At 49.5% G+C, this 20,535-nt stretch overlaps 1 protein-coding gene across 3 annotated transcripts in view; it reads right to left on the bottom strand.

Annotated features, from left to right (window-relative positions):
- Positions 1-1,377: 1,377 nt before the first annotated feature.
- The window catches only part of PTPRA (protein tyrosine phosphatase receptor type A), a 132,081-nt gene continuing 112,923 nt past the window's right edge, over positions 1,378-20,535 (bottom strand). For all 3 annotated transcript variants that reach the window (XM_074540565.1, XM_074540563.1, XM_074540564.1), the window contains 16 exons: positions 20,383-20,519; positions 16,945-17,035; positions 16,397-16,473; positions 15,478-15,514; positions 14,283-14,380; positions 14,046-14,165; positions 12,985-13,151; positions 11,647-11,782; positions 9,724-9,873; positions 9,522-9,615; positions 8,376-8,452; positions 6,540-6,674; positions 4,466-4,591; positions 3,140-3,291; positions 2,404-2,539; positions 1,378-1,734 (listed from right to left, as the gene is read on the bottom strand). In XM_074540565.1, coding sequence (XP_074396666.1) covers positions 1,660-1,734; positions 2,404-2,539; positions 3,140-3,291; positions 4,466-4,591; positions 6,540-6,674; positions 8,376-8,452; positions 9,522-9,615; positions 9,724-9,873; positions 11,647-11,782; positions 12,985-13,151; positions 14,046-14,165; positions 14,283-14,380; positions 15,478-15,514; positions 16,397-16,473; positions 16,945-17,035; positions 20,383-20,519 — 1,808 coding nt within the window. In that variant the 3' untranslated portion in view covers positions 1,378-1,659. The remainder of the gene's footprint in view (positions 1,735-2,403; positions 2,540-3,139; positions 3,292-4,465; positions 4,592-6,539; positions 6,675-8,375; positions 8,453-9,521; positions 9,616-9,723; positions 9,874-11,646; positions 11,783-12,984; positions 13,152-14,045; positions 14,166-14,282; positions 14,381-15,477; positions 15,515-16,396; positions 16,474-16,944; positions 17,036-20,382; positions 20,520-20,535) is intronic.

The following is a 20,535-nucleotide window of genomic DNA, read 5'->3' as shown; positions in this document are numbered from 1 at the left end:
AGGGGTACCAGGTGATGGAGGGGGGATGGTGGCAGCAGCAAAGCAACTTTTGGGGGTGTTTTGTGTGCCCTCCTTGCCTGTGTGCCTCCACTGAATCCTGCCTGGCTGGAAAAAGGTGAAAAAACAGATACTCTGACTCTTGGGCTGTTTTTACCCAGAATTTCCCAGATTTCAACCCCATATCCTGAGCTTAGAACATCCCTGTCAACATTCCTGGGCCCTGCCACCCACCCTGTGCTCCCCAGCACTGTTGGGGCGTCCAGAGAAATCCTTGGGGTGAAGCCTCTGCTCCAAACCAGTTCTCCCAGTGCCTGCAGAGGGGATGGAGCTCCTCATTAACTGGGCCATGGTGCCCCTGACTGCAGGAGGGACAAGGAAAATCTTTCCTCAGCCTCTGTTTCATAAGAAAATAATAAAATCACCCATATTAACCTGTTTTTTTTTAAATATACAAGTGCTGCACCTCTGCTCCTCAGGACATTTTGTGAGCCTTTGGACTTTTCTTGGAAGAGAGCAGGCCTGGAGAGGGTATTTGGGAAAAATCCTGCTCTGGGAGGGTGCTGAGCCCTGGCACAGGGGGTCCAGAGGAGCTGTGGCTGCCCCTGGATCCCTGGAATGCCCAAGGCCAGGTTGGATGAGGTTTGGAGCAAGCTGGGATAGTGGGAGGTGTCCCTGCCATGGGTATTGGATTGGATATTTTATGAGATCCACCCCAAACCATTCCCTCATTCTGAGATCTCTCAGGGTGCCAGGAAAAATAATCTGACATCTCCCCCAGCAGCTGGGGATGGAGCTCACCTGGTGCAGAGAGCCCCAGCAGGGATGGCAGTGCCACCCTCAGCTCAGGGCCACAGGGCCAGCCCCAATCCCTGCCCTAAAATCCAGCTGCAAACACACAGACCTTTCCTTCAGGGAGCAAAAAATCCTTTTGTTTTTCTGGGATTTGCTTTTTTGGGGTTGAAATCCCAACATTTGGGTGCTGCTGTGTGGCAATTACAGTTTCCAAACCAGCAGTACATGGTGGCCTGACCCTGAGAGAGGAAAGTTTTTAGCTTTTGGTACAAAAATGAGGGTATTTATATATAAACACACACACAGAATGAGCTTTTTGGTTTTTTCTCCTTATTTTTTTTTTAGAGCTGACCAGCAGAAAAATGTGAAACCATTTCCCTGCAGGTTTGGAAAAGCTTGTGCTGGTGGGGTTGTGCTGATGGGGGAGGGTTTGGGTTTTGTTTCAGATGAGATCCAGGATATCTTTCTTTCCTTTTTTTTTTTTTTTAAAAAGGTTTTACTCCCTCAAGAAAAAAAAAAAAAAGAGATTTACAAACAAAATAACAGCCTGTATCAACTCTCCAGAAGAGAGATGGTATGACAATATTAATCCAAACATCAAGCTATTTAATTCCCCAATAAAACATTGGAAAAAAAGGAGCCAACAGTATCTGCACTAACACTTTGCTACATATAAAATCTCCAGCTAATATGAAGCTTATGGTACCAACCTCTAAAACAGTTAAGATATATACACATAGGTTTTGTTTTTGTTTTGTTTGGGGGGGTATATTAACAAACAGAATATTACAAAATATTAAAGAAGGCAACTCTTCTGTCATTTGTTTCAGGGAGGGTGGGTGTGGATTTTTTTGTTCCTGTTTTTCTTCACTTGAAGTTGGCGTAGTCTGAGAAGGCGTCGATGTATTCCTGCACCACCTTGTAGCAGAATTCGTACTGTTCCTGTGGGAGGTCAGAGAGAGCAGGGTCACAGCAGGAAAACCCACACCTCAGACAGCTTGGGCAGGTGTACAGAGCAGGTCCCACCTCCCTGTGACCCCCAAACCCTTCCTGGGGTACTCATGGCCACACAAACTCTGCTTTCCCCTTCCCTCTCTGAGGTTCTGTTTGGATCCCAAAAGATTTTTCTTCTACAACCCTGAGCAAACTCCTCTTGCAAGACCCCACCCAGCCCCAGCAGGACACTCTTCCAGGAGTTTCAGCTCATTAATGAATGGATTGTGGCTCAGGATGTCCCCAAGGAGGTTCCTACAACTTCTGTCAGTGCTTTAAAGGCATTTGATGCCTTAACAAGAGGAAGGGAGACAGCTCCTGGCCCACCCTCACAGAATCACGGATCCCAGGAATGGTTTGGGTTGGAATGAACCTTGAAGGTTGGAAGGAACTTTGAGATTGCTCCAACCCCCTGCCATGGTCAGGGACACTTCCCACCGTCCCAGGTTGCTCCAAGCCCCACCCATCCCGGCCCTGGACACTTCCAGATGATGAACCCACATCTCCCCTCACTCCTTCTTCCATGAGAGCAAAAACCTTGAACCAAAGAGGTTTTTGCTCAGCACTGAGCCCCCAGCCCATCCTTGCTGAGGTTCTGGCGGGGCAGGAGGCACCTACCAGTGTCTGCACCATGTGTGGCCTCTGTAGTCTTAAACTCTTGACTGTCTGAAAGACATCGAGGATGGCCTCTGCCTTCACCCTCTCCAGGACAGTGCTCAGCGCACAGAAGGTGCCCGTTCTTCCTGCTCCAGCACTGGGAAAGAGAAACCAGGAGCTGAGGGAACACCCTTGATGGCTTTGCCCAGAGGAGTCAGCCCTGCCCCAGTGCCACTGTCACATTTTCTGAAAAATCCCCTTGCCCAGGATTTTCTCCTGGGAAGCTGAGAAGCCTCAGAGAAAAAGGAAAACAATTCTTATCTCATTTGCTTCTCCTGTGTTTTGCTAGTTTGGAATGTGGTTTGGAGATTGTTTACCAACAAGTGATTGATTGTTTCATTGGTTTAATGTAAATTGTTTTCAATTAATGACCAATCACCATCAAGCTGTGTCAGGGCTCTGGAAGGAGTCACAAGTTTTCATTATTATCTTTTAGCCTTCTGTCTGTATCCTTTCTCTATTCTTTGGTCTAGTTTAGTTTAATATTCTTTAGTTCAATATAGATAATAAAATAATAAATTAGCCTTCTAAGAACATGGAGTCAGATTCACCATTCCTCCCAACAACCCCAAAAAAACCCGACCCCAGCCTCTCCCATTTTACCCAGGGCACAATTTGGGATTGTGACCATCTGCCAAGCTCCTGGTGGAGCAGATCCCCTCAGAGGGGTGGCCCAGCTGCTCCAGCCAGGCTTTACCTGCAGTGCACAGTGATGGGGTGGTTGCCAGACTGCTGCTGCTGCTTCTGCACCGCTGCAATGATGTTGATCATCCCCTTCCCATCCCCGGGGATCCCAACCTCTGGCCAGCCATGGAAGTGAAACTGTCGGATCTGCCGGCTCTTGTTCTCCTGTGGGGAGGGCACAGCTCCAGGTCAGGCTGGGGGATCTGTACCCAGGAACCCAGGGGGGGTCAGGGCTTTGGGGGAACAATCCCTGCGTGGGGAGGAGTGGCATTCCCAGGGCAAGGAGTAGGGGAAATGTGGGGAATGGGGAGCAGGAGGGAGATAACTTTTAGTATAGCATAATATAATTATAATATAATATAATTATAATATAATATAATATAATATAATATAATATAATATAATATAATTATAATATAATAGCCTTCTAAGAACATGGAGTCAGATTCATCATTTCCTTCCTGCCATGGGGGACCCTGAAAATACCACAGGGATTCTTGGAAGAAGCAAGCAAAATCCTTGTAGGTGGAGGGGTGGCATTCCCAGGGCAAGGAGTAAGGGAAATGTGGGGAATGGGGGGTAGGAGGGAGATAAGTTCTAATATAGCATTCTTTAATATAATATCATAAAAAAATAAATTAGCCTTCTAAGAACATGGAGTCAGATTCATCACTTCCTTCCTGCCATGGGGGACCTTGAAAGTATCATAGGGATTTTTGGAAGAAGCAAGCAAAATCCTTGTAGGAGAGCTGCTTGTGGAGAAACAGCATTTCCAGAGCAAGGAGTAGGGTAAGTGTGGGGAGCAGGAGGGAGGCCTGGTGGTGAGGGCAGCAGAAATGAGCAGCAGGACAGGGATAAAATCCCTTTGAGACAATGGGGAGCTGATGGAGCTCAGGGAACACCAGCAGGGGCTCATGGCAGTGAAACCCAGGAGCGTGCAGAGGTCCCCAGGTGTCACAGACATATTTTCTGAAAAATCCTTTCACTAGGATCTTTTCTCCTGAGAAGCTGGGAAGCTTCTCCATCTTTTGCTACTTTGGAATGTGATTTGGAGAATTGTTTACCCAGCATGTGAAATTGTTTTTAATTAATGACCAATGACAGCCAGCTGTGTCAGACTCCCTGAGTCTGTCACAAGATTTTATTATTCATTTCTTTCTAGCTTTCTGATGAAATCCTCTCTATTTCTGTAGGATATAATTTTCTTTTAATATAATAGATATAATAAAATAATAAATCAGCCTTCTGAAGCATGGAGTCAAGATTCTCATCTCTTCCCTCATCCTGGGGACCCTCAACCACCACCCACCACACCAAGGGGCAGCAGCCAGGCTCTTACCCTGGTGTTGGTCACCAGCAGGTCCCTCACTGTGTAGCTCTCACACTCCTCCTCCTTCTTCAGCTCCACCGTGATGTCCCCGTAGGACACGGAGCCGTCGGACGGCCAGTACTGGGCACACTTCTCCTGAGGAGGCAGCACAGGAGGGTTGAGAAGGATGAAAGTTTTGACAAGGAAGTCTCACACATGTGTGTGGTTAGCAGAAAGATTCTTAAGTGTAGAGTTTGGTGAAGGAATAGAGATGGAAGCAAGTTTTGATATAGAAGATAAGAATTGCTGAGCCAGTCTCACTGGATAACCAAGGAGGCAAAGGGTGTGTTAGTTAGAAGGGGTTTTTATGGCTTAGAGCAAAGGATAAACCCACCCCAAACAAGAAGATGTTTTTACCAAGCAGAAAGAGAGCACAGGCAAACAAGGCAGCAAATGCTGCAAGTAGAAAAAAGGTCTCAGAATTTTCTACTGCAAGAAAACTGAAAACTTCTAGCTTAAACTGTAATGCACTGACTTTTAGTGATTGGAGAACAGCAACATAGATATGGTAATTACAGTAGTTATGACAGGCTAGAGATAAAAGTTAAGGTATAGATTGGTTCTACTGTATGAAGATGCTCAGCAAAGAAAAGTATAGATTGCATTGTAACCAAAGGAAAAGTATAGAATACATTGTGACCAAAAGAAAAGTCTATAATGCATTGTGACCTAAACTCAGGGTCTCCAGGCCTGCCTGCAGCTGGAGCTGACAGCTGTGGGCACAGCTCTGTCACCCACAGCCCTGGACTGCTGTGACACTTTGGATACAATAAACTGCATTTTGGAGAGTCCCTGGAGTCCCACATCTCTCATTCAGGCTCTTACAAAGGAGGCCACACGGTGAGTAACCCCTATTCTTCCCACGGATTTGGATAGAAGAATCTCCTGGCAGGTGCCCAACCCCAGGTGGTGTTGAGCTTTACTGGATCATGCAAAACTGCATTGGTATAATCATTTAATGACTATGATAAATGATATGATTGCTAAATGTGACGATTGTTTGGTAATTGGATATTATTTTTGTTTAATTGTACCTGTGAAAACCCAGGGCACTGGGAATATTTCTCTGTCTGCTCTGGGGTGCCCTGACCCCCAGGGCAGCACTGACTTTCACCCTCATTCATGGAGAAAGTTTCCCAGACTTCAAGACAGACTGGAATCCACAAAAGTGTGAAACAGATTATAGAGAGTAGTGTGGGTGTATTCACTTGGTGAGAAATTTAGGGTTTGGGATTTTTAGTATGTTGTGGATGGAAGCAAGATGGAGGGCACAGGGTGTCATCCTGGGTTTCTTCTTCATGCCTCTTCCTTCTTCATGGGTTGGGTGGCATTTTGTAACTGGGCAGAAAAGTGTGCATTGTGGGCTCTTTGGGATCAGTTATTGGGTTAAAAGGGAAATAATCCAGGTGTCAGTTCTCAATTGGACAGTTTAGTCTTAAAAGACCTTGGAACAAGAGATTGTTGGCCATTTTGTGCCTTCTAATGAAAAGCTGCAGAACTCACAGCACTGACTCTTTTACTGATAAGAAATAAAAAACACCTGAGTCTGAACATGAATTACTGTCTCAAGTGCCTTCAATACAGACTCAGAAAAACCAACAACTGGTACCCCCACAGTAACAAGAATCATAAGAAACCATGTTTGGGGGGTTTGATGATTACAAGAATCCATGCTTGGATGAGATCAATGCATACAATAGAACAATGTAAGTTTAATAAATAATATGTAGTTATAAAATGATAAGGGTATAAAAATGTGTTCACCTGAACTGGAGTCAGATTTGGGTCTGTACCCCTGACACCCAGAACTCCTCAATAAAAGCACATATACATGCATTTAATCATTCTGTGATTATGCATTTAATCCTTCTGTGACTGTGTGTTGCTCAATGCTAACAGTGGGATCCCACTGACCTCACAAACTCCCAGAATTACAGCCTGGTCTGGGTTGGAAGGACCCTAAGGATCATCCCATTCCAAACTCCTGCTGTTCATTCATTTATTTATCTCCCTGCTGTTCAGTGCAGATAACCCAGGAGCTTACCTGGCCTCTCTCCTCCAGCTCTGTCAGCATCACTATGGAGCAGGATTTCCACTCCCAGATCATCCTCCAGAAGTCCTCTATCGTGTGCTGCAGCGGCCCCTGGCTGGCGATGTAGGAATCCTTCTGGCGATAGCCCTGGAATGTGGGAGCGGGGTCAGTGCACCAGCACCAGGAACCTCTTGGACACGGCTGGCCCACCAAGCTCAGCTCATTTTGGGAGGATCACATCCCCTACACACACCCAGATTGATCCGTTTGGGTTTCCAGCACACCTAAGCAATATTGCAAGCTCTGAGTGCTGGAGCTAAGAGCTTTGCCTTAGCTCCAAGTACAACTTTTACTGGGGATTTGTCACCATCATATTTTCTGGAGAAATCCCTTTGCCAGGATCTCTTCTCCTGGGAAGCTGAGAAGCCTCAGAGAAAAATGAAAACAATATTATCTCATCTGCTTCTCCTGTGTTTTGCTGCTTTGGAATGTGGTAGGAGATTGTTTATCCAACATGTGAATTGTTTTGACTTAATGACCAATCATGGTCAGGCTGTGTCGGACTCTGAGAAGCCAGTCACAAGTTTTTATTATTATTTTGTTAAGCCTTCTGTAATTATCTATTCTATATTCTTTAGTATAATTTTAGTATAGCATTCTTTAATATAAAATAATATCATAAAATAATAAATTAGCCTTCTAAGAACACGCAGTCAGATTCATCATTTCCTTCCTGCCACGGGGGATCCCAAAAATGCCACAGGGATTTTTGGAAGAAGCCAGCAAAACTAAACAGCACTGGCTGATATCTGAGGTCCCTTCCAAGCCAGACCATCCTATGATGTGTGAAACCAGCAGGAAGGCTGGATGACTCTGGCTCTGCCACAGCCACAAAGAGTTTTTGTTTCCAAACCCCTGTGAGTCCCCTGTGCCCTCCCTGCAGACTGTGACTGCAGATGCTTCGTCATTTGGAGTTTGTCATTTAAGCAAAGTTCAGCAGAGGCAGGAAATTGAATCCTCAGCCCAAATTGCTTACGTGCCATGGAAATTTTCTGATCTGGATGCCCAACAAGGCAGCTGCTCCTGGCTGCTCCCACAGCCACAGCAGGCACCCAGCAAAGGAGATTTCAGGGAGCAATTAATTAGGGATGTTAGAACTGGGAATAAACTGGTTTTAGTGGCAAACCCAGTGATTGCCTTTTTGGGGAAAAAAAGAGCCCTGTGTCATTAGGAGAGGAAAAGAGAAATTGGGCTGGAAAAGAGCAGGGTCTGTGCCTTGGCCAGCCCTGGCATCACGGCATGGAGATCAATACTCATCTGAGATGTCTCCCTGGAGTCCACAGGATTGCTCAGGAGGGAAGGATGTGCAATCACTTATCTCCTCCTCAGAGTGAGGACAGCACTTAACCTCCCTGCCTCTCCTCCTGCCACCACCCAGACAGGTGTAATGGGATTGACCTGGCCACTCTCCAAGGTTTTGGGATCGTGTATTGCTCCCTAAGCTCATCTGGTGGATGTTTTCTGACCAAATGGCCAGTGCTGTGTTATTTCCATGGATACATGGATCCCTTCTCCACAGCCATCAGCAGAGCCCAGAGGGACAGAAATAAGCCCAGGATTTGGAAGCTCTGCTCAGGCGCCAGCTCTCCTCTCCCACAAGGAGCTGGATATACCTGGAGGTTTCTGGGAGAAAGAAACCAGCACCATCCACTGACACAAAGCAAAGTCACAGGGAGGGAGCTGTACAAAACCCATAAAATGAGTGTTTGGGATAAATTCTTCCCAAAGGAAGCAGCATGAGGTGGTTTCCTTTCGGAGAAGATGGGAAGAAGATTGGAGAAGACTCACGTCAATGAAGGAAGCGTTGACATAGTCTGTGTTCTCCTCCCCTCTCTTCACTGGAATGATTACTCGGTTGAACTCATCTGGAACAGAACAAAACCATCTGAGATTTGGGATAACCTGCATGGCCTTCAGCTGGGGAGTCACCAAGCCCCAAGTGGGAGACAGAGATTAGGGAAGGGGAGCACAGTGCAGCTGGCTGGGACAAGGACAGTCAGCTCCACCCTCTGCCATGCCCTGGTTTGGGGCAGAGGAAGGGGATGCTGAGCTGTCCAGGAAAAGGACCTGCTCAGCCCTGGGACTCCTTTCCCTCTGAGACAGAGCAGGAACCAGCAGAGAGGGTCACACAGGGCTGGGTGCCCATGTGTGTCCAGAGAAAATCTGAGTATCTTCAAGCATGGAGAATCCACAACACCCCTGAGCAACCCGTGTCAGCACCTCACAGCCAAAATGTGTTCCCTGCTGTTCAGAGGGACCCTCCTGTGGTCACTGTGTGCCCACAGCCCCTTGTCCTGTCCCTGGCCACCACTGACAGCCTGGCTCTGTCCTCTCTGCAGGTGTGGATGGGCAGGGATGAGGTCCCTGGAGCCTTCTCTTCTCCTTCTAAGCAGCCCCAGCTCTCCCAGCCTGTTCTGGAACCTTCTCTTCTCCTTCTGAGCAGTCCCAGCTCTCCCTGGAGCCTTCTCTTCTCCTTCTGAGCAGTCCCAGCTCTCCCTGGAACCTTCTCTTCTCCTTCTGAGCACTCCCAGCTCTCCCTCAGGGCACAGATGCTCCAGCCCCTCCCTGGGCTGTCCCCAGTCTGTCCATGTCCCTCCTGTGCTGGCACCCAGTGCTGCAGGTGTGGCCTCCCCAGTGCTGAGCAGAGGGGCAGGATCCCCTCCCTGGGCCTGCTGGAAGAGTTTTGTCTCACCCAGCCCAAGCCACCACTGTCCCTTTGTCACAAGGGCACTTTGCTGGCTCAGGTTCAGGCTGCAGTCTGTCAGGACCCCCAGGTCCTTTCCTCCAAGCTGCTTTTCCACCCAGCTGGGTGACCCCAGTTCAGGGGCAGGACTTTGCCCTTTTCTTTGAACATCACAAGGTCCCTGTTTGCCCCATTTCTCCACCCAATTCCTGTCCCCACACCCACCAGACCCTCAGCCAAACAAGCCTTACATGGAATTATCTGAAGCACCCTGTTCTTCTTCATGTTGGCCGGCAAGTTGCCCGTTCTCATCTTGTCATTCTGGATTTTGATTGAAGTGAGCTTCTGCAGGGCAAGGAGCAGAGCAGAGGGGATGTTCAGACTCACCCAGTGCCAGGTGATCCCTGCACCATCCCAGCAGATCCAGCAGGACAGGACAACAGCCTCACTCACCTTGAACTCCTCCTCCAGCCCGTTGCTGCTGGTCCCTGGCACTTTGTTGTAGATCTTCTGGAGGTGGATCTCTAAGGAGGTCACCTCCAGCTCAGTGTCACCGTACAGATAGTGCTCCAGAAGTGCTTGGTATATGAACACATACTGCATCTGCAGGGGGGCAGGAAGCAGTAAAAGCAAGTCTGAGTCTCTGTGAAATCTTTCTTTTTAAAATTGTTCTCCCTGCTCATAACCACACCTCCCCCTCTAGGCATACAAGTTACTTTGCTTTTTTTCCCCTGCCACATTCCATGATGGATGCAAACCCACCAACCCCTGCCCACCCTCTGAGATTCTAAAAAACTGAGTGACAACCTTCCTGCCAGCAAATGGGGATTGTTTCTTTATTTATCACACCAAGCAAGGCAGATGTGACACAAAGTGTTCTCCAAGCCTGGAGAAAAGGAGGCTCAGGGGGGACCTTGTGGCTCCACAAGATTCCCTGACAGGAGGGGACAGCCAGGGGGAAACAAAGGATAGAGAGAGAGGGAATGACCTCAAGCTGTGCCAGGGGAGGGTCAGATGGGATATTGGATAAATTTCTTTATGGAAAGGGTTGTCCAGCCCTGGCACAGCTGCCCAGGGCAGTTTGAGTCCCCATCCCTTGAGGGATACAAAAGCCATGTGGAGGTGGCACTTGGGGACATGGTCAGTGGTGGCCTTGGCAGTGCTGCTGGATTGGATGATCACAAAGGACTTTTCCAATCCCCAAAAACCAGTGATCCTATGATGTTTAACACTCTGGGATCTACACTGTCCCAGAGGCAGGACAGGGCACTGAGGACAAGCCAATGATGGGCTTGGAGATCACCTGGCTTTGAATTCCAACTTCTCCCTCTCTCCCATGGAAAGTCTGGCACCACCACTGTGAAAGCCATGTGGATGTGGCACTTGGGGACATGGATCAGAGGTGACCTTGGCAGTGTTAAGGGAATAGTTGGACTCTATCTTAAGGATCTTTCCCAACCTAAATGATTTAATGATTCTACAAAGGGGATTAAGAAAAGAAGGACCTCATGTAGAACCCACATGATGAAGCATCACCTCAAATGAGGGATGGCACAACCCTCACACAATCTTTGAGTGGGTGAAGAAAATGCCTGCCCAGAGGGCAGGTGCTCCAGATTGCAAGGCAAGATGTAATCTACACCATCTGTGTGGCAGTTGTCTTTTGTCAAGTGGGCAGTTTGCCTTATCTCTTCCACAATCACTCCTCCCTCAGGAGGAGACATCTGCTGATAACAGCCATTGAATGTCACTGCATGGCTGATAAGAACTACAGCATCCCACTGGGAGATGTGAGCCCAGAGGGAGGAGCCAAGCATTCCTATCTGGATTTAATCTGGAGATTCTGGAACACCAGCAGGGCTTCTCCACTGGATTCCCCAGAGGAACAGCAGCTGTCTCTCCTTCCACTGGATCTTCAGAAGAAGACTACACCCTTTCTCCAGGATCCCTGCTCCAACAGACCCACCCCTGACACTGCAGGAGGGCTGCAGCCACATTTCCAATGGGACTGCCACCAACACCCTGACCCACAGGGTGTCAGGTTGTGTTCTGACTCTGTCAGTGTTGTTTTAGTTTATTGCATTGTTTATTTTATCCTTTTATTTTCTTCCCTATTAAAGAACTGTTATTTCCTACTCCCATAATTTTTGTTGCCTGAGAGCCCTTAATTTAAAATGTATACCAATTCAGAGAGAGGAGGGGTTCATTTTCTCCATTCCAGGGGAGGCTCCTGCCTTCCTTAGCACACACCTGGCTTTCCAAACTGAAACAATCACCCAAAATGAGGGATGGCACAACCCTCACACAGGCTTTGAGTGGGTGAAGGAAATGAAGGCAATGCCAGCCCAGAGGGCAGGGCAGGAGCAGCACACTCACATCTGTCTGTACCATCTGGCAGCGCTGGGCGCGGATGCGGCTGACGAAGCCATAGACATCGACCTTCCTCTCCGTGTGCATCATGTCCAGCATGGCGTCGATGACGATGAACGTGCCCGTGCGGCCCACCCCGGCACTGCACGACAAGGGTGGGGACATTGGCAAGGAGTTCTTCCCTGGGAGGGTGAGGAGCCCTGGCACAGGTGCCCAGAGAAGCTGTGGCTGCCCCTGGATCCCTGGCAGTGCCCAAGGCCAGGCTGGACAGGGCTGGGAGCACTTTGAGACAGTGGAAGGTGTCCCTGGCAATGGTGGGGGTGGCACTGGATGGGATTTAAGGTCCTTTCCCAAACCATTCCATGATCCTGTGGTCTCAAGCCATGACTTTTCTCACTATTACCCCAATTCCTTCACTGGGCAGGGTTAGGTGGGATATTGGGAATTAGGAATTGTTCCCTGTGAGGGTGAGGAGCCCTGGCACAGGGTGCCCAGAGAAGCTGTGGCTGCCCCTGGATCCCTGGAAGTGCCCAAGGCCAGGCTGGATGGACTTGGAGCAACCTGGGACAGTGGGAGCCCATGGTGGGGGTGGCACTGGATTGTCTTTAATGAGACCAGCAGACATGAAATGAAGACAAAGCTCTTGGAATCAGCTGGGGAGTCACCAAGCCCCAAGTGGGAGACAGAGATAATGGAAGGGGAGCACAGTGCACCCCACAGTGCACACTCCACCCCCTGCCATGCCCTGGTTTGGGGCAGAGGAAGGGGATGCTGAGCTGTCCAGGGAAAGGACTTGCTCAGCACTGGGACTCCCTTCCCCTTGAGACAGAGCAGAAATCAGCAGAGAGGATCATACAGGGCTGGTGTCTTTTCTTCTTGCTTCCCAAGAAGAAAAAAAAAATTCACTTGGGATGGTGCAAATGTGACCATCTGTGCCTTTAACCATGGGGTTTCTCCTTATTGCAATGTGGAAACCGCTGTGGCTCCCCCAGGGTTGCTGCTGTGCCTGAAACCATTCCAGGTGAGTCCACTGCTCCAGGCTATGTGTCAGGTCAGTAATGCCTTCTCCCAGAGAGGGATGTCATCTTCTCATGCCAAGGGAGATGCCACCAGTGCTCTCCTTGGCTCACTCAGCATCCAGCCAACCCAAATGACCCCTCCAGATGAGTTGTAACACCCTAAAATCACTGATTCCAAGAACTTCCTTCAATTCATGCGTTTTTTTTGCATGTCCCCATGAGGAACATCCCAGTTTAACACAGGAAAATTAAATAAAGATAATGGAAAAGTCCTGCCGTAAAAAAAAAATTTCCTTTTAAATAGGAGATGCTTTCCAGGACTCACCTGCAGTGCACCACTATGGCTCCTGCATACTGGGGATTGCAGGTCTTCACCTTCTTCAGGAATTTCAGCATCCCAATGGGGGTGAAGGGCACCCCAAAGTCAGGCCAGCTGGTGAAGTGGAACTGGGTCACCAGGCGCTGAGGCTTCTTGTTTGTGACATCTCCCACCTGCAGGGCAAAGGACGGCTCAGGTTAATGGGAAATACTCGGCTTTCCTTTCTTCCCCCAAAATGAAGAGAGAGAGGGAGGTGCAGACCCGAGATGGAGCTTAAGCAGCAGCATCCACAGCTGAAAGGGCATGGACTCAGGGTCTGGGACAGATCAGTCTCTAAAAACATGACATTTTCACCACATCCCACATCTGAGGGGTGTGAGATGCCAGCCTGTGGATCCAGCCTGGCAGCAGCTGCCATATTTCACCCCCAACAAGCTCAAACAGAAGCTGCTCCTCCATCCTTTCCCACTCCTCTGGCCAGATCATCCTCGGATTAAAGGCAGGGGAGGAAAACACACACATCCAGGCCATTGGAGTGAAACATGAGGCTTAGGAGGATCATCCTCAAAGTCCAGACAGGTTTACAGGCACCAACTCTTCCCTGCCTGCCTCTGAGAGAGCAGGAAAACAAACAGAGTGACGAAAACACCCAGAGTCTCCTTGGAGGACAAGGAAATGTGGTGACAGATGGGAAAGCAATCAAACCCAACACATACAGCACTGGATTTCATCTCAGCTGAGGGGATAAATCTGATTATTTTCAGGCATTAAGTGTCTGTGGGTGAGAGCAGGAACAAACACTGCTAACAGCAAGTGCTGGAGTACCTCAGGATGGAATTTCAGCCCTGGCATCCCTCAGCTTCCCTGCTCTCAGCACAGCCATGTGGTACTACTGAGAACAGGCTCTTGGGAGGAATAAATTCCTAACAACTCTGGTTAAAAATGGGTGCTGGGGGTTATTTCATGCCAACTCTGCTCTCACAGAGCCTTGGAGGAGTTGAGCCAACACCTTTGGGATGCCCAGAGTGGAGAGGGGAGGGAAGGGATGTGGAGGTGGCCCCTGGCACCTGCTGGATGCAGAACTTGCGCACGGTGTAATCCACCAGCACGGTCACGTCCTCCACGGATACTCGGATGTTCCCGTAGGTCCAGCAGCCCTGGTCTGGCCAGTACTGAGCACATTTACACTGGGGGGAGAAAAAAACAGGTGCAGGTGAGCTCTGGACACCCTCACAAAGCTGGGAATGGCTCCAGGACATGCCCATAGGGTCAAATCTCAGCCTGTGAAAGCTTCTGGCACCGACCTCTTTCCTCTCCTTCAGGTTGGTCACCATGACAATTGTCGCTGTGTTTTGCTCCCAAATCATCCTCCAAAAATCGTTCACTGTTTCTTCCTTTGGTCCTGAGGGGAAGGAAAAACAAGAAGTCCTCTTTGGGATCAACCTCTCACAATTTGGGGCCAAACCCCAGCATATGAGGTCACACATCAGGGATGATCCAACACATTTTTTGCCAATAGGTCACAGGAGGTGCTGTGGTGTCTGGGCATGCCTGATCCAAGGAATAATCCTATCACATGATACCTGGAGTGTCTGGATTTGTTTTATGGTCAAGAGTTCCATATTTAGCTCAAGAAAGGGAAATCAGACAAACAGAGCACGGACTTGCCCAAGGTCACCCAGGGGAATTGTGGCTGTCCCAGAGTCCTGCCCTGGGATTCTGGGTTTTAGCCATGGGATCCCATTTCAGTGTGGCACAGGAATAGTTCCCTGCTGCCTGCCAGACACGAAGCTAACTCGGCCTACACTCCCTTGCCAAGCCTGAGGCTCAGGGTGAGCCAAGAGAACAGCAGAGCCAAAGCTTAACCTGAGCCTGGAAGTGCTGAGGGACCTGATCCAGCCTCCTTCTCCAGCCAGAGCCAGGGAAAGTGGCCAGGAATGCCCTGACCCACTGGCAAGTCCAGAGAGGAAACACAAAGCACTCCCATGGGCAGGTAACATCCTGTTGCTGACATGATCCCCACCCTCTGAGTGGGAATTTTGGTTTTAGGAAGTGTTTGGACTTCTGAGGATCATAAGGATGTTTCTCTCTATCCCATCCCTGGGAGTGTTCAAGGGAGCTTGGAACAACCTGGGATAGTGGGAGGTCCCTGTCCATGGCAGTGGGGTGGAATGAGATGAGTTTTGAGGTCCTTTCCAGCCCAAACCATTCCATGATTGTGTGATTTGGGGGTTTTAATTAAGAGGCTTCCAGAGCTCACAACACCCTCCAGCAATGGGACTGCACAGGAAGGACTTCTTTCTGTCCACCAAAACATCCAGCACTGCTCTTTGACTGGGAAAATCATTTTGGGAACAATCTGTGGAGCAGCCAGGCCTCCTTTTGACCAGGGGAGCTCTGCAAGATGCTGTGCTGTGGGTAGAGGGGCACAGCCCCACTGAGCAGGGGGACCCATCCCAGCTGCCCTCAACAGAGCCATGGGAATACTCAATAATTTACCTTGTGCAGCAATGAATTTGTTTTTCTCTTGGTACCCCTGCAAGAAAAGAAGAAAAATTAATATTTCTCTAACACAGGAGTCATTAAATGCATTTTCTTCAGGAACAAACAGAGCTGGCATCTGCTCTGCTGCTCATTCTCCCTTGTGCAGAGAAGGGGCTGCAGCCTCTGAGGGGAGAATCAGCTCCAAAGATGGGCTGAAATCATTTAGAATCCTTGTGCAAAGGGCTGTATTACCACAGGAACTCCCCCCATGCTCACATAACGCAGGAATGACCCCCCACTTGTTGGCACAAGGCACTAATGAAAGGAGTGACAGCCACACAGCCCTTCCACTGCAGTCAGACCCTGCATCCAGAGCATCATGTGAAAATCAGCATTGATCCTTGGAAAAGAGGGGCTGTAGAACTCATAGGGACTGGTTTTGTGTATTTCATTTACTGGGGAGGGAAGGAAAAAGCTCTTTTGAGTCTTGCTTTGCCTCATGTGCCTGCATCTCTCACATGACCCTTCCAGCTGGTCGGAGCCACAATGGTGACAACCACAAAGGACCCATCTCCTCCCAGGGGCACAGCAGGGCAATGGTGCTTCCATTGCAGCTGGATTCCTTGATTTCTTCTCCATCCCCTTCCCACATCCAGCCCTGCAAGCACTGATGACCAACTGGCCACACTCTTCAAGGATTTAAAACTGTGAATGTGGCACTTGGGGACATGGCTCAGTGGTGGCCTGGCAGTGCTGGGGGAATGCTTGGACTCGTGGCTCTTAGAGGGCTTTTCTAACCTCAAAGATTCGATGATTTTTCAGCTGTTTGTTGATCATAAATGCCCAGCTCCAGCAAGAGTGGTACCCCAGCCCTCTCCAAAGCCTGCTTGGCTTTACCCTGGCAGGGATTTCCCCTCCACACCCCAAAACTCACATTGATGAAGGAGGCGTTGATGTAGTCGGAGTCAGGGACCCCTTCCACAGGAGTCAGGTGAACCCTGGAATGATCATCTGCAGGGAAATGAAAACTCTGCATTAAAGACAACCCCCTCCACACTCTGCTGCTACCTGGCCTAGTGAGAATCCAGGTGCTGGAGTGGAGCCCACACTCCTGGCTCTGCTGCAAAAACACCTTTATGCCCCCAAATTCCTCCTGCTCAAACCCAGAGAAGTCCTAGATCTTGTCCAAGGTAGTTTTTTTCTCCACAGTGCATATTTGAGGACACCCCATGCCAGCCCACTGCCCAGTGCCACCAGGCAGGAGTTGTCCCTTCTGGCGTTTCCCATTCCTTGCACTCTCCACGGCCTCCTGGCTCCATGGAGCTTCTCCTCACAGGTATCCAAAGCTAAAGCAGACTCAGCCACCCAGCTGGGAGGTGAAATGCCCTCATCTGTGCCCTTGCCCATCCCAAAACCAGGAATGGGGAGCCCTGGCAGGAGCCCCTGAGTGTTTCCCCCCATCCAACCAGCTCTGACACGTACAGGGTAAAATGTTCACATATCTGTTCTTCTCCTTGTTCTCCTCCTTGGAAGCAGCTTCACACGTGGCCTGGATGGGACAGGCTGGGAGAGCCTGAAATGGCAGAAAAAAAAGGGTTTTCCATGAGGCTTTCATGGCACAGCAGGAACAATGTGCTGGCAAATGCCACATCTGAGCATCCTGCCCCTCTGGATGTGTCCCCACCACCCACAGTCCTCACCTCCATCCCAGCAGCAACTTTCAATGTGACAATTTAAATAGCTGGGCTGGACCAGAGAGAGCCAATCAATCCCTCTGGAAAGAGATCTGGAATCTCCTGACCCATGGACACGAGGTGGCAGCAAAGCCTCCAGCTCTGAACCCACTCAGCAGCACCAATGAGCTCATTCCTGATTCCAGCCCACGGAGGTTTCTGTGAGGTTCCTTCATTAACAGTGCTGCTAATTGTGACCTGATTAAGCCCCCACAGCCCCAGCCCACCCAGTGATGGCAGGAGCAGCCCCAGGGAGCCTTTGGTGGGGGTGGGAGGGCTGGGGTGACAGGGGACACTGTCCCTGGGTTTCCCACTCGAGCACAGGAGGTGTTTCCCCAGCACTTATTCCACATCCTCTCTGAACAGCAAAGAATGTTCTGGAGGTATCCACCATCCCTTCCTCCAGCTGACAGGATGGCAGGAAGTGTCCAGGGCAATCAGGTATTTATAACCCTAAAAATCCCCCTCCCTGGGCATTGATTGCACCTATTTGGTTTCATCAAAGCACGGCCAGGAAAGGGATCAAGTTTTGTAGCAGCTGGACAAAGTGCAGGGGCTTTTTTTTATCTTCTCCTCGTTCTCATGGTGCCATATCATGGTTTGGACCTGGGCTGGGAGCACAGGTCTGATGAGGAGCAGCTGAGGGAGCTGGGAAGGGGCTCAGACTGGAGAAAAGGGGGATCAGGGGGGACCTTGTGGCTCTGCACAGCTCCTGACAGGAGGGGACAGCCAGGGGGGATTGGGCTCTGCTCCCAGGGAACAGGGACAGGAGGAGAGGGAACAGTCTTAAATTGTGCAAGGGGAGGTTTAGATTGGATATTTAGGAAAATATTTTCACTGAAAGAGTTGTCAAGTCCCAACACCAGCCCCAGCAGTGGTAGAGTCACCACCCTTGAAAGTGTTAAAGAAGCCAAAAGTGTAGATGTGGCACTGATGTGGCACTTGGGGACATGGTTTAGTGGTGGTCTTGGCAGTGCTGACTTAATGGTTGGACTTGATAATCTTAGAGGGAGATGATCAGATTATCAGCTGGAAAAGAGATAATATTTTCCAACCTTAATGAACCTACCCTATTCTATTCTATTCTATTCTATTCTATTCTATTCTATTCTATTCTATTCTATTCTATTCTATTCTATTCTATTCCATTCCATTCCATTCCATTCCATTCCATTCCATTCCATTCCATTCCATTCCATTCCATTCCATTCCATTATTTTTGCATTGACAAGGCAAAACAGATCCACTGTCACAAGCTGCAAAGCCCAGCAATGTCAAGAAGAGGTTGTGGCCATCCCTGAAGAAATGCTCTGGGCTCGTGGGACAAGCACAATGCCTGAACTCCTCACAGCTGAAGGCCAGCCTTTGTCCCACACACTGTCACCATTGTGTTTCAGGGTTAACAGCTCACTGAAAGATGGGTTCATTCCTGTTTCTCTGTCAAAGCTTTCTTTTGGTTGGTTGTGGATTTAAGGCCATGAGGATTGGGAGCTGGGGGGCAGAGCTTGGGAGGCAACCAGGGGAGCTCTGGAAGACCTTAAGACCAGGATCATTCCTGAACCCAGGAAAATGTAACTCTGAAGAGCTGTTTGCTAGAAACCCTCTGCTTTCTGCTGTGAGCATGAGGGTGGACAGTTTGTCACAGATTTAAGGACTGAATCAGCCCTGCCACCACTCAGCCTTTAAGAAACCCCCTGGATTGCAAGGCAATGTGAGTATTCTATTGCCATCTGCCAGAGCTGGGGCAGTTATCTTCTGTTCATTGGGCAGTTTTCTTTATCTCTTCCACAGCCAATCCTCCCTCCAGGAGATCTCTGCTGTTCATGGGCCATTAATCATTAATTACCTTCTGTCCATGGCCACTGAGTGTCCCTGCATGGCTGATCAAACTCCATCATCCCATGGGGAGATGCTCCGCCCAGGGGAGGAGCCAAGCATTCCTGCCTGGATCCAATCTGAGCTTTGGGACACCCCAGCAGCCTTTGCCCCCTGCATTGCCAGAGGAGCAGCTTTGTGCTGCCCTGCATTGCCAGAGGGAGCCCAGGCCCATCTGCAGCAGCCCTGGAGCTGCAGAGGAAAACTCCCCCCTTGTGCAGGATCCCTGCTGCAGCAGAGCCACAGCTGGCACTGCAGGAGGGCTGAGCCCCCATGGGATGGGGCTGGGACACCGCCCTGACACACAGGGGGCAGGGACTGCTCTCACTCTGGCAGTGTTGTTTTGTATCACCGCATTGTTTATTTTATTTTTATTTTCTTCCCTAATAAAGAATTGTTATTCTTGCTCCCACATCTTTGCCTGAGAGCCCCTTAATTTCAAAATTACAATAATTCAGAGGGAGGGGGTTTACATTTCCCATTTCAGGGGGGCCTCCTGCCTTCCTTAGCAGACACCTGGCTTTTCAAAACAAGACAGACTCCCAGAGCAGTTTGGGCTGGAAGAGACCTCAAAGATCACCTCCTTCCACCCCCCTCCATGGGCAGGGACACTGCAGGGAGTGCTGGACATTGCTGGAGCCTGTAGAGGAGCAGCAGGGCAGCCCAAGCACCCCTACAGTGCAGCAGAGTTCACTGAAGGCAGCCAGAACAACGTGTGCTGAGCCTGTCTCACCCAGACCTGCTCCACGACAGACACCCTGAGCCTGCCCTCTGTGCTTCCTGATGCCATCTCTTTGCCTGAGAGTGTAGAAAAGGCATTTTGTGCTGTTCTTGTGAGCCAGCAAAGGCTTCCGAAAGATAAAGAAAGCCCCATATCTCTCTCGAGGAAGACACCAAGGCTATCCCCATGACAATGTGATGGAAGAGAGAAAGTTAATAAGATACGGATTTTAGCTGGCTCACAGAATGATGTGGCTCCTTGTTCACCTATTGAGAACTTTGTTTCTTTCTTATGACCAATGGGCACTGAATGTGTCTGTTAAATAAATGTAAACAGCTTGAAAAACTGTAGAGGCAACATGTTGCTATAATAAATCTCTCTTAGGCACCATTCTGATGGAGTCTTCGTGCTTTGTGCTGTGTCGCAGCGACATCAGAGACCCTTAATTTCAAAATTACAACAATTTGGAGGGAGCAGGTTCACATTTCCCATTTCAGGAGGAACTCCTGCCTTCCTTAGCACACACCTCTCTTTCCAAACCAAGAAGCAGGCCCTAAACCCAACCCTGAGGGCAGCAGCAGGGGCACTCACGTTGAACTCCTCCCTGAAGAGCTTGTTGTCATCGGCCATGCGCCGATTGATCTCCTCCTCCAGCTTGTCCACGGGCAGCGGGGGGTACTTGCGGTTGGTGCTGGGCGAGCGGGCCAGCAGGGGCATGCTCTGGGGCTCTGCAAGGACACCCAG

The sequence above is a fragment of the Zonotrichia albicollis genome, chromosome 5, assembly GCF_047830755.1.
Source record: "Zonotrichia albicollis isolate bZonAlb1 chromosome 5, bZonAlb1.hap1, whole genome shotgun sequence".
NCBI classification, from domain to species: domain Eukaryota; kingdom Metazoa; phylum Chordata; class Aves; order Passeriformes; family Passerellidae; genus Zonotrichia; species Zonotrichia albicollis.
This window is presented reverse-complemented; position numbering and strand designations above follow the sequence as displayed.